Below are 17,647 nucleotides of genomic sequence, written 5' to 3'. Positions count from 1 at the left end.
CAGTAAACACGATCAGTGCCGAGACTTCATTAGGACTTTAATTTGACCAATCTTTAGTGCTGGTTTTGTGAAAGCGTAAATTGCTGGGTTTCTGTCTAAACCTACTCTTTCAAAATCTCCTCACCCTTCCCTTCCTTTATAAAAAAAATAATTTAGCCAAGGGATGCAACTCTTTCAAGTGGTACAATAGGTTTCTAAATCATGAACTCTGTACATGCACAGAGGCTACTGACAAAGTTTATCCCTGCTAGGAGATTGCTCCAGGGGCCACCTGAATAACAACAAAAGAATTAAGTATTGGGGCTTTAAAATCCTAACATGCCAAATTATTTCCACAGGTAAAAATGAGAGTGCTCTCTTCAGGAGCTTATTTTTCTTTTCTTTTCTTTTTTGACAAAAGGGGGGGAGTTGAATTGTAAGGACATTTTTCTTTTCTTTTGACCAAGATTCTGTGCCCTAGGATTGAAAGGATGTAACAGCAGCCAGAATGGTCTCAAAATCACATGAGTTCCTCAAAGACATCCAACTGCTGTTGAATTAATAATTGTATGTTGTGTATATTATGTGTTATTATGTAGGAATGCTGAAATTTGTCTGATAGTGTGTTCTTTTTGTGTTTAATTGTTTTGTTTTTATGTTTAATGTATAGCGTATTGCCATGCATTTTATGTTTCAATAGATCAGGCTATTGCATAGTCCAGTATTTAGGTTAGACCAATTTATGACCACATTTCCTTGACCCACTGGATATCCAACCTCATCTACACATTTTAGATTGTTTGAATCATTTACCAAGAAGAAACTTCGAGATCCAAAACAAAAAACAAAACCCCAGATACATGAAGGTGTTTATGCTTTGATTTTGCAGGAATGTTTCCTTATATGTTAAATTATTATTTGGACCACTGCCTTTTTAGAATGGTTTTTCACAGATTGGTTTGGAACGTGAACCATGGGCATGTATAAATTTTAATTGGACTTCATTTGAATTGGACAATTGTATCCAAGGTGTCATTGGCTTACGTCCCTATAAATAGCAAGAGCGCAGGCCCACCCCTTTGAGAGCAGAACCAAAGCCACAGAGGCCCCAAAATGCGCAGGATGGGGCATTTTCTCTCCAGGGAGTGTCACACCTAACCACATGGGGTTAAAAGGCTTTAGGTCAAGTCAATGCAAGCCCTTACACCAGGGATGCATGTATGGGTGTTGCTGTGGCATGCTGAAGGTCAAGAGACCATAGGACAGCTAGCTTTGACACCTGGAAACACACCCAAAAGACAGGAACAAAACAAACTGCATTTTCAGTCACTGGCGGACCTTCCTGGTAAATAAAGCATAGACCACTAGGGAGAAAATGTTTATCCCAAAGTGCTAGAATACCACAAGTAACAAGGCAGAGCTTGTAAGGTCATCGGGGCAGAGTGTTGTTCTTATGTGACCGGCCAGACCTTTAACATTTCAGCCCACCTCGGTGCCATCGCCTCCCTCACCGGTAACCTCCAAGATATCCTACATGAAGGTATTTCTGATCAGGATCTTTGGTCATGGCTCCCTAATTCCTCATGGATACATGAGACCGTAAAGGGGTTCATTTTTATTGCTGCCTCTTTGATTGCCATCGCTGTTTTCCTCTGTTGCTGCTTACAATGTTTTCCTGCTATAATGCGCTCGGCACAACCCTCCCCTATTCCCATCCAGGCTCCCTTGATGCAGCCCCGGGGAGCCCCTGTGTCCATCCCTATGTACCACTTAGGGGGAGGTGTGTATTCAACAAAGGATGTGCGGCAATAATTTTGTACCAAAATTAAGCCGCAGAGAGGGGAATGTAATAGGAGTGCACCCCACCTGTACCCCACCTGCACCCCACTATCACCCCAATGAACAGAGAGGGGACCCACAGAACCCAGGTCCAAGGCAAGGCCACCTGGAGGGAGAGAGAGCCATGTTGATCCATTTCTTTCCAGAAGCAGAAGGGCAGGTTGGGGGGGGGGGGAACGGACAGCGACAATCCTGATGTTCAGATGCAAAACTGACCGCTCATTATCTGATCACATCTCCGCACCCCACCCATGCCTATCGCCTGCAGCTGGATTAGCCTCTCCACCCAGCCTCTTGACCATTTGCATAATCTAAACCCATCAGCCAGACCCGCACCACCCGTTGGGTCTACTACCAAAGCAGCAAGAAATAAACATTGAGATGTCAACTATAAACAAGGACAACCACCTTTATTCATAACAAAAGCATGGACATTTGCAATTCAGGAAATTCCAATCGCCGGCTCCACCCTGCATACAGAGATATACAGGACTGTTATCTAGTCAAAGGATGGACAGGAAAAAGCACTCAACCACCATTGTCAAATCCAATCACACAGTAAAATGTGCTTACCTTATGTAAAATCCCTTTTTCCCGCTCTTTTCGTGTCATTGACTTGTATGGAAACGGAAATGTATATAAGTCTCCTTGTACCATAAGTCGGGGTTCTCTGTTCGTCTGGGGAACCTCTGTTGCAACAGATCTTGGAATAAATGGGAAGGCTACGCTTTGCTTTTTCAGCTACGGTTCGTCTCTGTCATTTCAGCATAAGTGGGAGGCTCTGCAAATTACAGGGTCTTCCCCAGGGTAAAAATTCCGGAACCCCCCCTTGGGAAACGGGCCCTATTTTCTCCTTATTATAGTTTTAATTGGCTTACAACAGAGACCAACTGAGTTTCTTCCTGGTATGAGCTTTCGTGTGCATGCACACGCACACGAAAGCTCATACCAGGAAGAAACTCAGTTGGTCTCTAAGGTGCTACTAGAAAGAATTTTCGATTTTGTTTTGACTTTGGTTATTAAGATTCGTCTACCGCCTTTGAGCCGAAAGGTCTCAGGGCGGCGTTGAGAACATGAATTACTAGGCAGCATAATGGAGGGGGGGACGGGACACAAAAACATAAGGCAGGGCATAGGAATGAAATAAGCACAATAATAGTAAACCCCATAATAATAATAATAATAATAATAATAATTTATACCCCTCCTATCTAGCTGGTTTCCACTCTGGGCGGCTTCCAACAAAATACCAAAAACACAAGAAAACACCAGATATTAAAAGCTTCCCTAAACAGTAACCCCCCCCCAATAATAATAATAACCCCTCACACGTTTAACAGGCCATAGATAATGATAATTTTCAGGGGTCAGCAAACTTTTCCAGCAGGGGGCCGGTCCACTGTCCCTCGGACCTTGTGGGGGGGGCAGACTCTATTTTGGAGTGGGGGAAATGAACGAATTCCTATGCCCCGCAAATAACCCAGAGATGCATTTTAAATAAAAGGACACATTCCATTTCTACTCATGTAAAAACACGCTGATTCCTGGGCCATCTGCGGGCCAGATTTAGGTGATTGGGCTGGATCCGGCCCCTGGGCCTTAGGCTGCCTACCTATGTTTTAGTTTCTATACCACCCTTTATCCAAAGATATCAAGGCAACATTTAAGAACATAAACCTTCAACCAGGCCTTTGGCTGAATAATATCCTGCAGCTTTTTACGTGTTGTCTCTGGGAAAAGGGTGTGTTGTGTTATTGTTTTGTTATTTTGGTTTACTTGTGCTTTATCTTGTCATTTATCCTGTGTACTACCCTGAGGTATTTTGTTGAAAGCTGGCATTTACTCTACCCCCCCCCCATCTTCCAGTATTTTTTTTTTTAAATGAAGCCTCCCAACAGCATTTCAAAGCGTTTATCATTTGGACTTCCCACCCCCTCCTTTCCCGATGTTTTCTTCTCTCCCTTTTATTAGCCGTTTTGGAACTCATTTTTCTTATCTGAACCCCACTACCGATAAACCCACTGCTTATATTTCAAAAAAGGGTGGTATATAAATTAAATAAAGTACGCAACATAATAAAACAGTAACGTGCAGCATAATAATAAAATAATCATTATAACAGCACACGCATACAAGAGACATATTGAACAGGCCATAGATTATTTAATGGATGAAGGCCTGAGTAGAGACACTGGCAGCTGAAGGTGATGGAGCCAGGTGAGCCTCTCTGGGGAAAGCATTGCGCAGAAGGGGAGCCACCACAGAAAAGGCCCGGTCTCGTGCTGTCCCCCCATTTATCACCACTATGAAATGGTAGCGTTGGAAGGGACCCCCCTCCAAGTCATCTATGCCAACCCCACTCAGTCATAAAGTTCACGGGGCAACTTTGAGCCAGTCTCAGCCTAACTTACCTTACAAGTCAAAATAAAATAATAAAAAAAATCCTTCCAGTAGCACCTTAGAGATCAACTAAGTTTGTTCTTGGTATGAGCTTTCGTGTGCATGCACACTTCTTCAGATACACCTGAAAACTCATACCAAGAATAAACTTAGTTGGTCTCTAAGGTGCTACTGGAAGGGGAAGAAATGGAGGCAGTGAGAGATTTCACTTTCTTGGGTTCCATGATCACTGCAGATGATGACAGCAGTCACGAAATTAGAAGACGCCTGCTTCTTGGGAGAAAAGCAATGACAAACCTAGACAGCATCTTAAAAAGCAAAGACATCACCTTGCCGACAAAGGTCTGTATAGTTAAAGCTATGGTTTTCCCAGTAGTAATGTACGGAAGTGAGAGCTGGACCATCAAGAAGGCTGATCGCCGAAGAATTGATGCTTTTGAATTATGGTGCTAGGGGAGAATCTTGAGAGTCCAATGGACTGCAAGAAGATCAAACCTATCCATTCTCAAGGAAATCGGCCCTGAGTGCTCACTAGAAGGACAGATCCTGAAGTTGAGGCTCCAGTACTTTGGCCACCTCATGAGAAGAGAAGACTCCCTGGAAAAGACCCTGATGTTGGGAAAGATGGAGGGCACAAGGAGAAGGGGGCGACAGAGGATGAGATGGTTGGACAGTGTTCTCGAAGCTACTAACATGAGTTTGGCCAAACTGCGGGAGGCAGTGAAGGATAGGCGTGCCTGGCGTGCTCTAGTCCATGGGGTCACGAAGAGTTGGACACGACTGAACGATTGAACAACAACAAAGGTGCTACTGAAGGAATTTTTTTATTTTGTTTTAACTATGGCTGATCAACACGGCTACCTACCTGTTACCTCACAAGGTTGTTGTGAGGATGAAATTGGGGGGCAGGGGAGAACCTCGTGTCCACTTTGAGCTCTGTGGAATAAAAAGGTGGCATACAAAGGCTATATCTAATCTATCTATCTATCTATCTATCTATCTATCTATCCCCACAAGGGTTTTTCCTCTGACCCCTGGAATCAGGGTCGGATTTAGGTTTGATGAGGCCCTACGCTACTGGAGGTAATGGGGCCCTTTATATGTCCAGCTGCCCTTTGTCAACAACAAACTGTCACTGTTTTTTGTGTTGAATATATGCTATATGGTAATTTATGGACCTCATAGGTATCTCAAGCCATTTGCACATGTGGCCAGGCAACCAGTCCATGCAGAATGTAGGCACCCTATATATAGAAAGAAGCAAACCAGTGATATTTTAGGGAGCAGGCTAGCAGGCGGGGCCCAAACTTACATCATAGGAGCCTACACAACACACAAACATGGTTGCTTTATGTAGGTTTTATTTGTTGTTTATCATATTTTGAAAATGTACATCCAGGTTTTTTTCCCTTTAAATTTTTTGGGGGGCCCCCAAGAGAGTGGGGTCCTAAGCTATAGCTTGTTTAGCTTATACGCATGTTCCTCACTCCGAGAAAAACACCCTTGTAGAGTACCTGGCAAAAGGCCTCTTTACTGCCTTTTGAAAGTTTGGAACCGCTTTCTCCCTTTGTTTTGCTGGTTTGATCGCACCTGTGTGATCACAACGCCACCTATTGCCCACGCAAGTACTTTCTAAGGGCTTAATCCAGGAACAGCGAAACAGAGGCCTTCCAGATATTGTTGTTGGACTGCATTTGGCATCAGCCGGAACAGTCTCTGATCAGGGATGTGGGTTAATGGTAGAGGAACAACCTCTAGCAGACTCTGGTTCCCCATCCCGTCCTTGGCCCAAGTGATGGCACGTAGAAATGCCTTATTCTGGAGGAGATGTGCTTGCTTTGGGGATGTATTATTTTGCAGGTGCGTGGCTGGTGATTGTGAAAATTGAGATTCACGGTTCTATGCTAAAAAATTGGGCTTGGTTTGGTGTGCCAGCATCTGCAGGAAAGCTGCCTGTGCGTGAACGTAAGAGTCAAAAGAAGAGTCTGGCTACTGGGTTTGGCTACTCTCCTGAGCAAAATATAGCTGCGGGTGGCACTGTGATCTAAACCACAGAGCCTAGGGCTTGCCGATCAGAAGGTTGCCGGTTTGAATCCCCGCAATGACGGGGTGAGCTCCCGTTGCTCGGTCCCTGCTCTTGCCCACCCAGCAGTTCGAAAGCACGTCAAAGTGCAAGTAGATAAATAGGTACCACTCCGGCGGGAAGGTAAACGGCGTTTCCATGCGCTGCTCTGGTTCGCCAGAAGCGGCTTAGTCATGCTGGCCACATGACCCGGAAGCTGTACGCCAGCTCCCTTGGCCAGTAAAGCGAGATGAGCGCCGCAACCCCAGAGTCGTCTGCGACTGGACCTAATGGTCAGGGGTCCCTTTACTTTTATCCTAAAAGAATATATTGTTGCATGAATCCCAATCTCTGAGCAGCAATAGAGACTTTAGGGGTTCCAGCCAATGCCCCAGGTTGTGTCCTTGGAATAAAGGCCAATGGAGACTGTGGCATCTTTCGGATACGTGGTTTTATTTACACATACAGTGGTACCTTGGTTCTCAAACGCCTTGGTACTCAAACAACTTGGAACCCAAACACTGCAACCTGGAAGTAAGTGTTCCGGTTTGAGAAGTTTTTTTGGAAGCTCAACGTGCTCCGTTTTGAGTGTTACACTTCCGATTTGAGTGTTACGCTGAGGTCTGTCTGTTTTTGCTATGTACCGGTATTTTGCGTTTTTGTAGCTCTTTTTTTGTTTTTGTGACTGTGTGGAACCCAGTTTAGCTACTGATTGATTGTTGTGGCTGCAGTACATTGCTTATTGCTTTCATTTTATGGATCAATGGTCTTGTTAGATAGTAAAACTCATGTTAAATTGCTGTTTTAGGGGTTGTTTTTAAAAGTCTGGAACGGATTAATCCACTTTGCATTACTTTCTATGGGAAAGCACGACTTGGTTTTGGAACGCTTTGGTTTTGGAACGGACTTCCGGAACAGATTAAGTTTGAGAACCAAGGCACCACAGTATTTAGAATGTAATGTAGAAGGCTTCACAGTGTTGACACTCCAAACAAGCATTGCTTTCCCATTTCATGGGAGTGCTGGTCCCTGAAGCCATAGCACACAGAGCAAGAGTATGCATGTCTTTTAAGCTTCCTGATTCAACCCAGATCAAAAGCAAAAGTCAAAAGACTAGCCCCAGGCCTATTCTATGAACAGGTGAGAGGGTAGGTAGGGAATGCCTAGCGCTGCTGAAAGGGCATCACCCCCCCCCCCAGTTGTCTTAATGCCATTTCAATGAAGGGTGCTTTAAACCAGCTAAAGCCATTAACTTAACATACAGACTGGTCTGACCAGTTCCGACATATGTAACTACAAAGCTCCCATCTCACAGATACCAAATCGCCAGTTTGGTTGGGACCCCATGACCAACATCCAAACAGACCACTCAATCCAGGAACAATAGGATCATGCAGAAGGACTCAAGTCTAAATTGTGAGACAATGGCCTATCACAGGAAATACAGTTCTGAACTTGTTTTGTTGTTGTTGTTGTTCAGTCATTCAGTCGTGTCCGACTCTTCGTGACCCCATGGACCAGAGCACGCCAGGCACTCCTGTCTTCCACTGCCTCCCGCAGTTTGGTCAGACTCATGTTGGTGGCTTCGAAAACACTGTCCCACCATCTCATCCTCTGTCGTCCCCTTCTCCTTGTGCCCTCCATCTTTCCCAACATCAGGGTCTTTTCCGGGGAGTCTTCTCTTCTCACGAGGGGGCCAAAGTCTTGGAGCCTCAGCTTCAGGATCTGAAGCACTCATTAAACACAGTAATAAAACAGACTTTATCAACAGTATACAGTACATAATAAAATTATCAAAATATAGATAGGAAAACTTGTTTTTTTAAAAACCGTACAAAATAAAATTATATGTTGTTCTGACCTAATTTAACAAAGACAGGTGTCTCCTCCCCGGTTTGTACTTTCCTGAGATAACTACTACTTACTATTATATTGTATTTTAACTTGGCAAAATGTTCTCTAATATTTATTGCAAGCAACATTCCTGAGAGTTAAGTCACTACTATTCACCAGCCTGTGGGCATTCCAAACCAAAGAATAATTTATTCCCCAAGCAACTCAGCATTTTTTTCAAGCGGAAGAGCTGAATGCGCAGCCTCTATTAATTATGCAAAAACGCACACCTTTCCCCCTCGCCTTTCCTCTTTCTCTTTCAGCGTTTAGTATTTTGAAAATTTTGTTCCTGAATAGCAGTTGCTGAATGGAAGAGGGCTGTAGCGCTCATGCACCTGCTTGACCGCTGTAGGAAAGAATGCTTAACTAGACAGGACTTCAGTCTGATCTAAGGCGGCTCGTTACATTGCAAGACTGGCATCATGGAATGAGCAATGAGGCTCGCTAGCTCTGGTTAGTGCATGGCATGGCTTCATAGCACATCTTGCTCATTCTTTGTGAACACCAGAAGAGCCTGCTGGATTAGGCCAGTGGCCCATCAAGTCCAGCATCCTGAACTCACCAGGGGCCAACCAGATGCCCCGGGGAAACCTGCAAGTACGTATATTCCAAGCACAAGAGCCCCCTCCCCTCTTGTGGTTTCCAGCAACTGGGATTTAGTTGTGGAGGAAGAGCACAGCGAGTAAGCCATTGATAGCCTTCACCTCCACAAACCTTCTTTTAAAGCTATCAAGGTCGGTGGCCATCGCTGCCTCCTGTGGCAGGGAGTTCCAAAGTTTAACTCTGCGTTGCATGGAAAAGTACGTTATTTTATCTGTCCTGAATCTTCCAACGTTCAGCTTCACTTTACGTCTACGAGTTTTAGTGCTACGAGAGAGGGAGAAAAAGTTTTATCCATCCACTTTCTCCATGCCATGCCTGATTTCGTATCTCGGCATCTCTCGCCTTTTCTCTCAACTGAAAAACACCAAACGCTGCAGTCTTTCTTACATAGGGGAGTCACTCCATCCTTGTTCCTTTTGATTTCCTTGCATATCTTTTAAGCACCAGGCAAAAACATTCCTCTTCTCCCAGGCCTTTGGCTGATCATACAATTATGACCTTTTAAACGGTGGGGCGGGGAGGGGAGTTTTATTGCTTTGTTTGTCCTTGCCTTGTGCATTTTTGAGTTTTTATATTGTAAACCGTCCTTTGACCCTCAGATGAAGGATGCTATAGAAATTTCTAAATAAATAAATAAATAAATAAATAAAAGTACGTATATCAGAAGCAAAATTCACACGACACTTTCCACACAAGGCACCAGCAACCTGGGGGGTTTGCTTATTCATTTTACCACCCCTTTCCTGACTAGTCTGCAAGCTGATAAATGAGTGAGGAAAACAAGGGGATGTTCTTACCAGCTCAGCAGAATGTACTTAGAAATATTTTTTTTTAAAAAAACTGCCTCACCCTGTTTCTTGTTTCGACATAGCATTAAAACACGCCACTAAGCAATTTCCAAGCCTATTTGTGTTCTTTGTCCCTATTATCACAAATGCTCCGCTGCAAAAGCGGAAAGGTGCGCAGATCGCCTCCCGTGTGCAAGGGAAAGGGGGTCGTGCAGTTCTCCCCCTTTTATTCTCCTTCATTTCCTGCCCTCCCTCCTTCCCTGCGTGGAAAATCCCCCCTTTCCCCGCGACGTTCCCTAACCGGGCGGCGTCTCCGCCAACGGGCTGTAATAACCACCGAGGATCCCCCTTCCCGGCCCCGCCACGGCAGGCGCGCCCAAAAGCGAGCGGCCCCAAAAGACATGTGCTCCAGGTGAGGCTCGAACTCACAACCTCGGCATCGCTCTGCTCTAGTACTGCTGTATAAGTACCGCGCGCTAACCGATTGCGCCACTGGAGCCCTGACATCAACTCCTCCCGAAACGCTTTATCAAGGGCTCAGCTCCATCTACGCGCCACCGGGTCGCCGCCGCCGCCGCTTTTATTTTTCTCATTTTTAAAAGACATTTCCGACTCTCCCCTTTTCCTTCCTTCTCCTCCCGAACTCCAGCCCAGCGAAGGAGGAGGGAAAAGGGAATATCGTTCCGTCCCGCTTTATAGTTCCCCCCCCCCTTCCTTCAGCCTCTCGCCGGCTGCTCTGAGGGGCGCCATTCGCGGGCCCGTTTCCCCTCAGGCGCCCGCCGAGGAGAAGAAGAAGCGGGGGTGGGAAACACGGTCCAGGGAGAAGGAACGCGGCGACGGCGGCGGGGAGATCGGAGGGAGCGGCGCCTCTGAGGCGACGCGTCGCCGGGAGTCTGAGGGGGGCCCTCGGGGGCCGCCGAACGGGCGCTTCCCGTAGGAAGGCCCGAAGCGGCGGAGGAAAGAAGGCCGGCCGGCGAAAAGGCTCGAGGGGCGTGGAGAAGATAGGGGGTTGCTTGTGTCCCGTCCCCCTACGTCGCACAATATGCACAAAAACACACAATAAACACAACACACAAATGACGGGCGGGTGTGTGTGTGTGTGTATGTGGGGGGGGGGGAGCCCCACAAAGTCGCCTCGGTGTGAGGGAACGAAGGAGGCCTCGGCGCCGCACGGTCGCTTGGCCGTTTATCGGCTCCCTTGCACAGAGCGGTTTCCCGCCACCAGGGACGGACTTCCATAGAAGCTAAACAAGCTATAGCTTACGACGGCCCCAATCTGCTTGCCTCACTCCAAAAAAATATTAAAGGGGGGAAAACGATGTGCATTTCCAAAATATTAGATAAAAATCCAAATAAAACATACAGCAAACTTAGTTGGTCTCTAAGGTGCTACTGGAAGGATGATTATTATTATTATTATTATTATTATTATTATTATTATTATTATTATTATTTAATACAGCAACAGTGTTTGTGTGTTGTGTAGGTTCCTAGGGTGTAAGTCATGGATCCCGCCTGCTCCCTAAAATATCACCGGTTTGCTCCTTTCTATATATAGGGTGCCTACATTCTGCATGGACTGGTTGCGTGGCCACATGTGCAAATGGCTTGAGATACCTATGAGGTCCATAAATTACCATATAGCACATATTCAACACAAAAAAGCACATTTTGATGTTGACAAAGGACAGCTGGATATATAAAGGGCCCCATTACCTTCAGTAGTTTAGGGCCTCATCAAACCTAAATCCGGCCCTGACCACCACCCTTAAGGTTCCCAGAATTAGTAGTAATCTGCTTTCCCCCCACTAAAAAAAATGTTTAGGGGTACTCTCATTTTCCTACTCATATTGAAATACTGCCCCTCAATGAGGCCAAACTTAGATTCACAAAATGTGCCCCCCTAGAAAAAGCACTAATAATAATAATAATAATAATAATAATAATAATAATAATAATAATATGCTGCCCTCTCCCCATACAATCTAAAAGATGCACCACAGGAAAGGAAAATGGGAAGGAGACAGGAAGAAAGTGGTATTTTTTTTACAAAATTTATTATTATTAAATTTCTTTACCGCCCTTCGACTGAAGAACACAAGGCAGTTTACAGTATAAAAACTACCAAAAAAATACGTACTTTAACAACAACAAACGCAAATAAAAAATTGGGCAGGGGGCTTAGTTGGTTTTTTGGGGGAGGGGGGTTTTCTGCTGCTCCAGAGGAGCGGACACGGAGCAATGGATTCAAACTACAAGAAAGAAGAGTCCACCTAAACATTAGGAAGAACTTCCTGACAGTGAGAGCTGTGGAATTTGCTGCCAAGGAGTGTGGTGGAGTCTCCTTCTTTGGAGGTCTTTAAGCGGAGGCTTGACAGCTGTCTGTCAGGAATGCTTTGATGTTGTTTCCTGCTTGGCAGGGGGTTGGACTGGATGGCCCTTGGGGTCTCTTCCAACTCTACGATTCTATGATTCTATGTACAGCAATATCAAATCCCATTAAAAGCAGTACAGAGTGATCATTAAAATGATGGGCTACTGAAGAAAATTTAGTTTCCCAAGGTTTCTCCCACCACTTTGACCTTATCAACCTCATTCCCTTCACTGTTCTTACTTTCTGTCGTCTGCAGAGGTCTTGTCTCCTTGTGATCAATGATGGAACACACAGGTCCACTTTTACGTGGAAAGGGAGATGGGGCTTCCTTTTACCTGTCCTTTGCCTACTTCCTATGGAAACAAACACCTGAACTGTCTGAAGGTGTGTCTCCAGCATGTGGCAAAAGCTAGGCACTTTTCCCTGGGGAGTTCTACAATTCAGGGGCTGCCATAGAGAAAGCCCTCTGCAACCCAAGCTGCCGTTCCTCATTCTTCTGGGGGGTGGAAAAACGACAAAGGGAGCCCCACCACCCTTTGGCCAATCTCAGCAGAGTCTCAAGATATCTCCATGGAAATATGGAACTTGGTGATCACAGAAAATATAACCTACAATATAAAGCTTTCCAAAGGTTTAGGAGAACCAGAACATTTATACTGTACGCTTGGACTTTTTCATTCCTCTGGATCTCTTTGGCACTGCCAATATGGGAAACGTGGACCTCTTATTGTAAGGTCTTCCAATTTTGTAGACAGATCAAGAGAATGGATATGTGCCCCCTCCGTCATTTCTGATATTTTTTATTATATTTTTATGTTTGTTCTCCTTGTTTGTGTTCATACGTTACGTGCGCTGGAATAAAACAAAACCAATTTAATATTTTATAAATTTTAATCAAAATTTGGTGGCAACGGTGAATCATGGAACCCATCTTGAATAAGCAAAATACACTTGCAAGCATTTTACACTGTTTCTGCTCATCATAAGAAAGGGGAAAAAGCATTAACCCTGCCTTCAGCCTTCTTTTCCAGCTTTTTGAGACTGCATCAATATTGCCAACACACACATACGTCACTTTTCCCAGCTCTGATAGCTTGGCGACTTACGTATTTTTAAGCGTTTTATTTTTTTAGGATTCTAAATTCTCTGTCCACTGTCCAAGTGTGTCTCAAATTGTATGACTCAGTTTGGAATAGAGAAGAGATATTTGGATTGTTTTTAATGAAGGATAGTTTAATATTTTATAAGGTATGAATCAGAAATATCAGCAGCAGTTTTAGTGGAATAAGAGATAGATAAGATTATAAGAAGTTAAGTTTTGTATTAAGAAGTTATATTTTGATATTTGGATGTTAAATGATATAAGATTTTAGAGATGAAGATTATGAATTTAGGTGAATGAATTGTTAAGATAGACAGAAAGTTACTAAAGTAAATTAGAATGGAAAGCAGAGGAGAGAACGGGGGAAGTCCCCCTAATTAGATTGGAAACAAGATTATAACTAAACTGATGGAGTGTTGGTGTTCCGGTGCAGGTATGTATTTTCTTTTATTTCTGTTCTTTTTGCTGTATTTGTTGTTGTTGTTTTTTGTGTATTGTATTTGTATATGTTTTGATGTGGAAAACCAATAAATTTTTGTTAAAAATAAATAAATTGTATGACTCAGAGTACTTTTTTCAAAGTATGACTAGTACCACCGTACTTGCCCACCGCTTCCTCTTGCCATGCTGCGGTCTTCTGGGTGGACTGACGCCAGCACCAGCAGATCACCCCATATGCCCTCCTCCTTCCTCGGCGGTGCTCCCCGCTGCGCAGGTTCAGCGGTGGTTAGGGCAGGGTGCGCGATGGGGCAGCTTCCTAAGAGTCCTGTAGAAGGAGGGTGAGTGCCATAACCTCCCTCCCTCCGGATCAGTCCTTCGAGAACTGGCTGGGCGGAAAAGCTAGAAACCCGCCGAGGCTGGAGGGCACCCCCAAATCCCGCTTTCCGGCGCAAATTCCCTTTGCAAATTGTTTTTTACCTCATGATCACTACCTTTAAAAAAAATAATAATCTTGCTGTACATCTGTTGAAGTCCACTTATGTTCTAGCGCCCGTTAATTTAACGGGTTTAATGTACCAGTGCTAAATAAAGGTGGCTGGAAAAGAGAGAAAGTCAGCGGAGGAGGAAAGGGAGGTCTCCTTCCTCTACAGGGAAAGGGCCAGAGCAAGTGTTGGAGAAAATTAGAGAGATTAAAGGTTAATTTAACAACAACGATAGTAAAAATTGGAAAGGAAGAACGTTAAGAAAAGTTGTATAGGAGGAATAAGTTAATATAAAAGCAGTTAATGAGGAATTATAGAAATAGCTTGTGGAGGAGTACTGTGCAAGTTAAAGCGTGAAAGAAGGGGGGAAGAAATGATAGGACAGTAGATCACTGGACGTCTGTGGTAGATCACTGGTAGATCACTGGCTCCCCTGAAGAAGCTCAACAACTTTGGCTCCCCTAAGAAAAGCTCAATTTTTTTGCCCCGCACCACCCAAAAACAGGGATTTCTTTCTCCTTAAAAACAGCGCAACAACAACTTTGACCTGAATGCCTAAAAAACGGGGGCTTTCCTCCTCCCCGAAAAAGCTCAACAACTTTGACCTGAACCCTCCCAAAAGGGGTAGATCACTGCCAGTTTTTAACTCTGCAAGTAGATCACAGTCTCTTAGGAGTTGGTCACCCCTGTGATAGGAGATGAGTAAAAATACCGTCAGGGGCATGTATGTGCGTTCAGAACATATAAGATCAAACTTTGAATCTCTCAGCTTGGAATTTCTCCATCAATTTGGCCTAAAATGGGCAGGCCGGGTCATGATACTGCCAGAACTTAGGGTTTCACAGCTCAGCTTTCTTTATGCTGTATCCTTGCCACAAGGAAATCACTGTTGTATCTGAAAATTTCTAGTGTGGGTTTAGATATCCGATGATGAAAATGATGTCACTAATTGCCACCTGATTAGGACGGGCTCTGCCTCCACCTGCCACCGTTTCGTTACTGGCTTTGTCCCTGAACAGCCATTTCGCGACTGGTGGGCCTCCGTAATTTTCATTACCTCTCCAGTGGGCTCTGGGGCTCGATGGTTTGAGAACCCCTCCTCCCTACCCCACTTTCAGTGCAGTCCCAGAACAATTAGCCTCGCCCAGAACACTCCCCTTTCTCTCCAGTCCTCCGTCACACCAGATGATTAGCCTCCTTTGATTTGAATAGCAAGAGTCTCCTGTCCCAGCTTGTGCTTCCGAAGCAAGACACCAGTTCCATGGCACAGTCGGCGGTCAAGATCTGGGTGATCCTCTCAACCACGTCCCCGTTGATGGAGAGGGATCGGAAGTGGTCAAAGTCGTGCCTGCCCAGTTTCCGCAGGCGCCGGGCAGCGGACCGGTAGCATTTCCACGGCTGGGGTTCGAGGAGCAAGTATGCGCATTTAGACGCGAGGTAAGACAAGAATGTCACCAGGCCACAGTCCCCGTGATTGAGGTGGATCCACATGGTCACGGACATACAGAAGGCAATGTCAAATGTGGAGCGGCCAAAGCTGCCCAGGTAGGAGCTCAGCAGCGTCTCCCTTGCGTCGGGGTCCATGATGTCAAGGGCGGCGTAGGAAATAGAGGCAGGGAAGGGGCTCTGTTGCTTAGCTCTCTCGATCAGCCCAGCGTCAATATCGCAGCAGAGAAGGCGAAGTTCGTTCAGGCGCTCCTGGCAGGCTTGGGTCTCCTGAAGCCCCAGGAGGTGCCTGTACAGGGCGATGCTGAGCTCCCCCGAATTGCACCCCACATCCAGCCCCAAAAGGGGCTTTGCACGCGGGTTAGGGAACAGCTTGCTCAGCAACGCGCTGGGCAGGAGCCGGATGCGTCCCTCTGGTGGGTGGAAGCGAGAGTAATCGGGAAAGTTCCCGTATGGTGCCGCTCCGCCCGGAAGCTGGGCATCCCCAGGCACTTTACTGTACTCACTTGTGGGCACTGCCATCTTGAGAAGGATGAGGCCTATCATCCAATCTTGTGCATGTTTCACAAAGAGCAAAAACTGGTTGCACAGACCTGGAACAAAAGGTGTGAAAATTATATGAAAGGACTGGAACTCTTTCACTTTATGCATGGAATTTGCCATCCTGTATTTAGGAAATCTCCTTACGTCTACTCAGTTTACCTAGCAGAGTATATGTCTGGCATAATAATAATAATAATATTTATTATTTATACCCCGCCCATCTGGCTGGGTTTCCCCAGCCACTCTGGGCGGCTTCCAACAAAATATTAAAATAAAATAGTCCGTCAAACATTAAAAGCTTCCCTAAACAGGGCTGCCTTCAGATGTCTTCTAAAAGTCTGGTAGTTGTTTTTCTCTTTGACATCTGGTGGGAGGGAGTTCCACAGGGCGGGTGCCACCACCGAGAAGGCCCTCTGTCTGGTTTCCTGTAACTTGGCTTCTCACAGCGAGGGAACCTCCAGAAGGTCCTCGGCGGTGGACTTCATACCTTTCAACATTTCTCTGATGAAAATAGGGACGTCCTATTCAATATTAATAATAATAATAATAATAAACCACCTTTAAAGCCCTAAACAGCCTCGGCCCAGTATACCTGAAGGGGCGTCTCCACCCCATCATTCAGCCCGGACACTGAGGTCCAGCTCCGAGGGCCTTCTGGCGGTTCCCTCCCTGTGAGAAGCGAGGTTACAGGGAACCAGGCAGAGGGCCTTCTCAGTGGTGGCACTCGCCCTGTGGAATGCCCTCCCATCAGATGTCAAGGAAATAAACAGGTATCTGACTTTTAGAAGACATCCAAAGGCAGCCCTGTTTAGGGAAGTTGTTAATGTTTGATGTTCTATTGCAGGCATAGGCAAACTCTGGCCCTCCAGATGTTTTGAGACTTACAATTTCCATCATCCCTGACCACTGTTGGCACTGTAGTTCCAAAACCTCTGGAGGGCTGGAGTTTCCCTATGCCTGTTCTATTGTGCTTTTAATTCTGCTGGGCGCCACCCAGAGTGGCTGGGGAAACCCAGCCAGGTGGGCGGGATATAAATAAACTATTATTAATAATAATAATTATTATTATCTGATTGGGTTGTCCCAGCCATTCTGGGCGGCTTCCAACATATATAAAATCTTACTAAAACATAATAAAAAAACATCCCTTCGGTTGTGTAGTTACTTCTTATCTCATTTCATTCTAATTACTGTATTTTAATATTCTGTTGGAAGCCGCCCAGAGTACCCAGATGGGCGGGGTTTTATTTATTTATTTATTTATTATTATTATTATTATTATTATTATCGCACTTTCTTAGTTCTGCGATTGTAATAATTTCAAACTGCTTTCAGTATCGTGTTTGACTCTTGTGGCCCACCCAGTGGTACCCTTAGCGTGCACCGAGAGTACAATAACGGTCACCCGTTTGCTGAGTAACTTTGCACGAAAGAACAACAACAGTAACAGTAACAGCAAAAACAAGGACTAAATTTCAGCACTGTTCCCTTTCCTCCTTACCTGCCTGGGATGGGAGAAGCGAGGCAGGGGCTGCTGATCCACAACTGCACGCTCCCTCCCTTTAACCCCGCTACCAAAACCTTCCCCCCTGCCCCCAATAACGTCCGAAACGAACCAGGGTGCGTGTACTCCTCAAAAGTCAGAGTCTACCCGAAGTTAACTCTAGAGTTTCCCCCCTCCCCTGTTTCACGTTT

The 17,647-nt window shown here is 45.3% G+C and overlaps 1 protein-coding gene and 1 non-coding gene across 2 annotated transcripts; both read right to left on the bottom strand.

Moving 5' to 3' along the window:
• Positions 1-9,968: 9,968 nt before the first annotated feature.
• Positions 9,969-10,063, bottom strand: TRNAI-UAU. Its single transcript has 2 exons — positions 10,026-10,063; positions 9,969-10,004 (listed from the first exon to the last, which is right to left on the bottom strand). It is a non-coding gene; the product is annotated as a tRNA-Ile (tRNA).
• A 4,767-nt stretch (positions 10,064-14,830) lies between these two features.
• BCDIN3D (BCDIN3 domain containing RNA methyltransferase) lies at positions 14,831-17,524 on the bottom strand. The gene is made up of 2 exons (XM_033165494.1): positions 17,454-17,524; positions 14,831-16,002 (listed from the first exon to the last, which is right to left on the bottom strand). The coding sequence occupies exon 2, from the start codon at positions 15,953-15,955 to the stop codon at positions 15,140-15,142; it is 816 nt and encodes a 271-aa protein (XP_033021385.1). The 5' UTR covers positions 15,956-16,002; positions 17,454-17,524; the 3' UTR covers positions 14,831-15,139.
• Between the last annotated feature and the right edge of the window lie 123 nt (positions 17,525-17,647).

This window comes from Lacerta agilis, chromosome 12 (assembly GCF_009819535.1).
Source record: "Lacerta agilis isolate rLacAgi1 chromosome 12, rLacAgi1.pri, whole genome shotgun sequence".
Lineage (NCBI taxonomy): Eukaryota > Metazoa > Chordata > Lepidosauria > Squamata > Lacertidae > Lacerta > Lacerta agilis.
The sequence above is the reverse complement of the archived record's forward strand: the minus strand, read 5'-3'. Positions and strand labels throughout refer to the sequence as shown.

Coding starts and splice junctions, on each gene's coding strand:
- BCDIN3D (XM_033165494.1), bottom strand. CDS start 15,955: ATGATAGGCCTCATCCTTCTCAAGATGGCAGTGCCCACAAGTGAGTAC.